The sequence below is a fragment of the Pinus tabuliformis genome, chromosome X, assembly GCF_031772625.1.
Source record: "Pinus tabuliformis cultivar Carrire ecotype Pingquan chromosome X, CPIR1, whole genome shotgun sequence".
NCBI classification, from domain to species: Eukaryota; Viridiplantae; Streptophyta; class Pinopsida; order Pinales; family Pinaceae; genus Pinus; species Pinus tabuliformis.
Window position 1 is genome coordinate 727,080,072 of NC_142308.1, and position 4,674 is coordinate 727,084,745.

The following is a 4,674-nucleotide window of genomic DNA, read 5'->3' on the forward strand; positions in this document are numbered from 1 at the left end:
ACCCATCAATTTAGAACGGTAGAGGTTTATCGTAAAATTAATACTCGTGGCGCTTTTGGAGATTCCTTGCTACGCGAGCAATACAATACGTACGGTCTGAGTGTTGAGCCTTGCACTACTCACTGCCTAACGTGGGCTACGCATTTACTTTCTATGGACAAGTTAGTTATTTTTTATATAAAGAAGGAAAAAAATAATTTATTTTAACTTCCACCACGCTAAAAATAACCTATAAAGAATTAAACATAGTAAACGTCACCTCATTATCGGACGGTGGATAAGACAGCGAAACGTCCGCTATGTGTCGGTGCTTCTTGCTCGCCCCGAGCCATAAAACCAATTTATAGCCTCTGAAAAGAAGAGATAGCTTCGAGGAGTGAGCCCAGCCCAGCCCATTCAATTCAATGAAGAATAATAAGAGGCTTCCACTCTCTGAAAGTCCGTGGCTTGTAAGGAGTTTAGTGGCACTAATAGTCGTGACGGTTGCCTTCATTTCATTCCAGATCTGGCACGGCAAGAGGGATGGCTCGGGAATCAAGGATTGCGTTTTACCAGACTTCACCTCTTCTTCTTCGGTGCGTTCATCCGATGGGGTTGAGAATGACCAGCAATGGTTTCCGGGCGGTGTTGCCGCCAGAGCGCTAGTGCACTACGCGACGAGCAGGATCCTCCCTCAGCAGAACAGAGGTGAAATCGATCTGACCCTCAAAGTTCTTTCTGTGAGAAGCCCCTGCAATTTCCTGGTCTTTGGCCTCGGGCACGACAGTGCAATGTGGAATGCCTTGAATGCCCACGGGAACACCGTTTTTCTGGAGGAGGACTCCAATTGGATACGGGAAATCGTGAAAAGCCAACCAGGAATTGAAGCTTATCACGTCCAATACCAAACGAGGATGTCCATGGCTGACGCTCTGCTGCGCAACTACAGAAAAAATCGATCCTCCTGCGGCCCCACCCGGCCGTTGAGGTCCTCCAAATGCGAGCTCGCTCTCACAAACTTGCCTGCGCTCATCTACGAGACGGAGTGGGATGTCATCATGATTGACGCCCCCCGTGGTTTCTTCGGCGCCGCACCGGGCAGAATGTCCGCCATTTTCACTGCAGCCGTGATGGCCAGGAACAGGAAGAAGGAAGGGTCCACAGATATTTTCCTTCATGATGTTGACAGGAGAGTGGAGCAAATGTATGCCCGGGAGTTCCTTTGCAGCAGCAATCTGGTCGGATCTTCCGGGAGGCTTTGGCATTTCAGGGTTCCCCCATCATCCAGTGGTGGCAGTAGCACTGACGGTTTCTTCTGTCCGTGACCTGTAAGCAATAAAGAATTATGGTTGCGGTGTTTACGCAACATTGTATTTCTCAGGGAAATTAATTTAACCAATTTTTTCACTAAATAAATTATCTCAAGAATTAGCTACCAAAATAAAACTTTGGTTAAATAGATTATTTTAATAGCTATTTGCCAGAATATCTAAATAAGATTTTGGATTTAGCTACCAAAATAAAACTTTGGTTAAATAGATTATTTTAATAGCTATTTGCCAGAATATCTACATAAAATTTTGGATTTTGGTTTTTGGACAAATGAAATGTTTTTTAATTTTTATTTTTGGCAAAAATACAATATACCTATTCTTTTCTCCCGCATTTTTTTGCCTTTTCCAACACTATTTCAAGAAAGAGTGGATAAAAAGAGTCATTCCACCAGCAACAAGAATTTTGATTCTCAAATAATTATAAATAAGAAAACAATAACCTTGACTTTTATCTATTCTTTTTTTTCAACACTATGCATCCGCATTTGTTTTTCCCTCAATTTCAAGCTTTGCAAAATTTACAACCTTGACTTTTATATTTTTTTTTTCAACACTATGCATCCGCATTTGTTGAATTTTGACTCTCAAATAATTATAAATAAGAAAACAATAACCTTGACTTTTATCTTTTTTTTCAACACTATGCATCCGCATTTGTTTTTCCCTCAATTTCAAGCTTTGCAAAATTTACAACATTGACTTTTATATTTTTTTTTCAACACTATGCATCCGCATTTGTTTTTCCCTCAATTTCAAGCTTCGCAAAATTTACTATTAATGTGCAATTTCAAGGTTGCAAAATTTACATTATTTGCTATTAATGTGCAAACATTGTGAATTAATGCTGTGTAGCTTTCTTATTTGCTATTAATGTGCCAACATTGCGAGTTAATTCTTTGTAGCTTTCTTGGATAAAGAAAGTATCAGAAAAAAAACGTTGCATACTATCTATATCCGTAATAATGTAATAAAAATAGTAATATCTATATAAATCAACTATACCAATGGCTATCACTTCTGTTAGGTCTATGTGGGGTTACAGTAAATGCATTAATCGCCATGGCTATCATGCGCTCTCAGAAGCTAGCCCCTGCGTGGGCAGTCATATGTTTGGTCTAGGTAATGTTATTCCCCAGAGTTTCTGATAGATTTTGCCCCTGGGTGGGGGCTTTTGTTGTCATGAGAAGTTATGAGAAGTCCTATCGATGCTGCCCCTGCGAGGGAGCTTTCAAGTCTACAGTCAAGGTTCCCAGGGTGCTTCTGCAGGCCCTGGAAGACATGTCTATCTGTTTGTAAAAGTTTTTTGTACATATAATTTGAAAGTTTAGCTAGTTTTACAGAGAAAAAAAAAACTATACCAATTGATTTATCGCCACTAGGATTTCATCTTGCACAGTGAATATGGCCGTACTCTTCCACGAGATGCCTTCGTAAATATAAAGTCCAAGCCTATAGCAGTAAAGATGCAAGGCATATGCTAGCTTCATTCGGGCAACCAATTATATGAATTAATTTTGCACACTTCCGATTTTGTTTACCTTTGCATCTTTCCATGTTCCTTCTCGTGAGAGAATTTCGCATTGGTATCGCACATTAGTTAACTTCACTATAGGTACTTCGTGATCAGTGAAGAAAAAAAATGATGGAAGGCAAATTTACAACATAGCAAAACGCGTCACCAATGCATCTTGTGGGTTTATTATTTTCAGCCATGCACCTTCACTTTCTATTGTTCAAATTCAAGTTTGAAATGTGGAAGTGTTATACATGAATCTAATTATGTTAGGTTAAGATCTATCAAGCTTGTATGCTAATTCTTGATGTACTATCTATCAAGAGAGATCAAATCTGTTAAAAAAAATTGTAACACAAATTATTTGATCCCTTTTGATCTAGTCTAGCTTAATTATTAATTATAAATATAAATATTATTATTAATAAAAAAATTAAAATGTAATTTAATGAAGTCAAAATGTTTAATAAGGTATCATATGTGCAATTGTACAATAGTTTAGATGTCATGGCGAGGAAGCACAATATCTCATCAATCGGTTCCCTCATTGATGCTAAACCCAAGAACCAAGTCCGGTTAGAGATTGATGAGTACATGGAGCAACTAAGACAAGAGACCACCAGGGAAGACTCGGAGCTGAACGTAAACAACATACAAAAGTATATCAGTTGTCCTGTCAAGGCCAACAACACGTTGTTCAGCTTCAGAACGAGTTGGGTACAAGTTCTGAGACCATATACCCGGATACCATGGAGGAAAGAGTATGCTTTCAGAAAGACACCATTACATAGTGCCAAGCCTGGCACCAATATGTGACCGAGAAGCACCAAGTGGATGTTGCTGAGCTGGACTTTCTCTAAACTCTAGAATCATAATGTTGTGTCTTATTAGGCTGTATCTAGCCTATTTTTTCTTATATGTGTACATGTGGAAAATGTAATATTATTCGTAAATACGTTGTAAGTAAAATTCCAAGTGTCATTAGTGGAATGTGAAAAGTCATTATATTATGTAATGTGTCATTTAGTAAAGAAGTTGAAGAGTTATGAGGGAAGTCAAAGAGTCACAAAGGGGAATGTCAAGGGTCACCCCATCCTTTGTTATAAATAGAAACTCATAACTCATAGAACAGGGTTTTGGGAGCCAAGATTTTGGCTAGGCTTAGGTTTAGAAAAGGCTTGGGAGTATTGTGAAGAGCCTTGAAGTCTCCATAGCATAGAGTGAGTATACTTCTTTGGAGGAGCATGTGTTTTTCACTGTAATGTTTCATTATTGGAGTTAGTGGTCGCCAATGGTGTATGTATGGATGGAACTTTCACTTATAATAATAATATCATAGCCAACATGCTTTCGTGCATATGTTGTTAATTGTAATGCCCCACTTAAATCTTATCCTACAAATTTTGTTAATATTTACATTATCTGAAAATATTGAGAAATATTGGTCTAATATAAAATTCATGATTTCCATTATTCAAATTCCCCACTTACCTTCTCAAATTGAATATTAGGTAGGATATGGTCTCCTTCCATTATTTCAAAATATATATATTCATTTCACATTACCCAATGTACCCTCACATTTACTAAGGAGAAGACATGGTCCTCTCCATGTAATTACATCTCACATTCCCCAATGTACCCTCACATTTACTTGGGAGAAGACATAGTCCTCTCCATCTTATTATCAATATATATATTCATTTCACATTACTCAATGTACCCTCACATTTACTAAGGAGAAGACATGGTCCTCTCCATGTAATTACATCTCACATTCCCCAATGTACCCTCACATTGACTTGGGAGAAGACATAGTCCTCTCCATCTTATTATCAATATATATAT

The 4,674-nt window shown here is 38.0% G+C and overlaps 1 protein-coding gene across 1 annotated transcript; it reads left to right on the top strand.

The window, feature by feature from the left end:
* Nucleotides 1–343: 343 nt before the first annotated feature.
* On the top strand, nucleotides 344–1,399 carry LOC149141998 (arabinogalactan O-methyltransferase 1-like). The gene has a single exon (XM_089449057.1). It carries the CDS (start codon nucleotides 405–407, stop codon nucleotides 1,302–1,304), a length of 900 nt encoding a protein of 299 aa, XP_089305183.1. The 5' UTR covers nucleotides 344–404; the 3' UTR covers nucleotides 1,305–1,399.
* The last annotated feature ends 3,275 nt before the right edge of the window (nucleotides 1,400–4,674 follow it).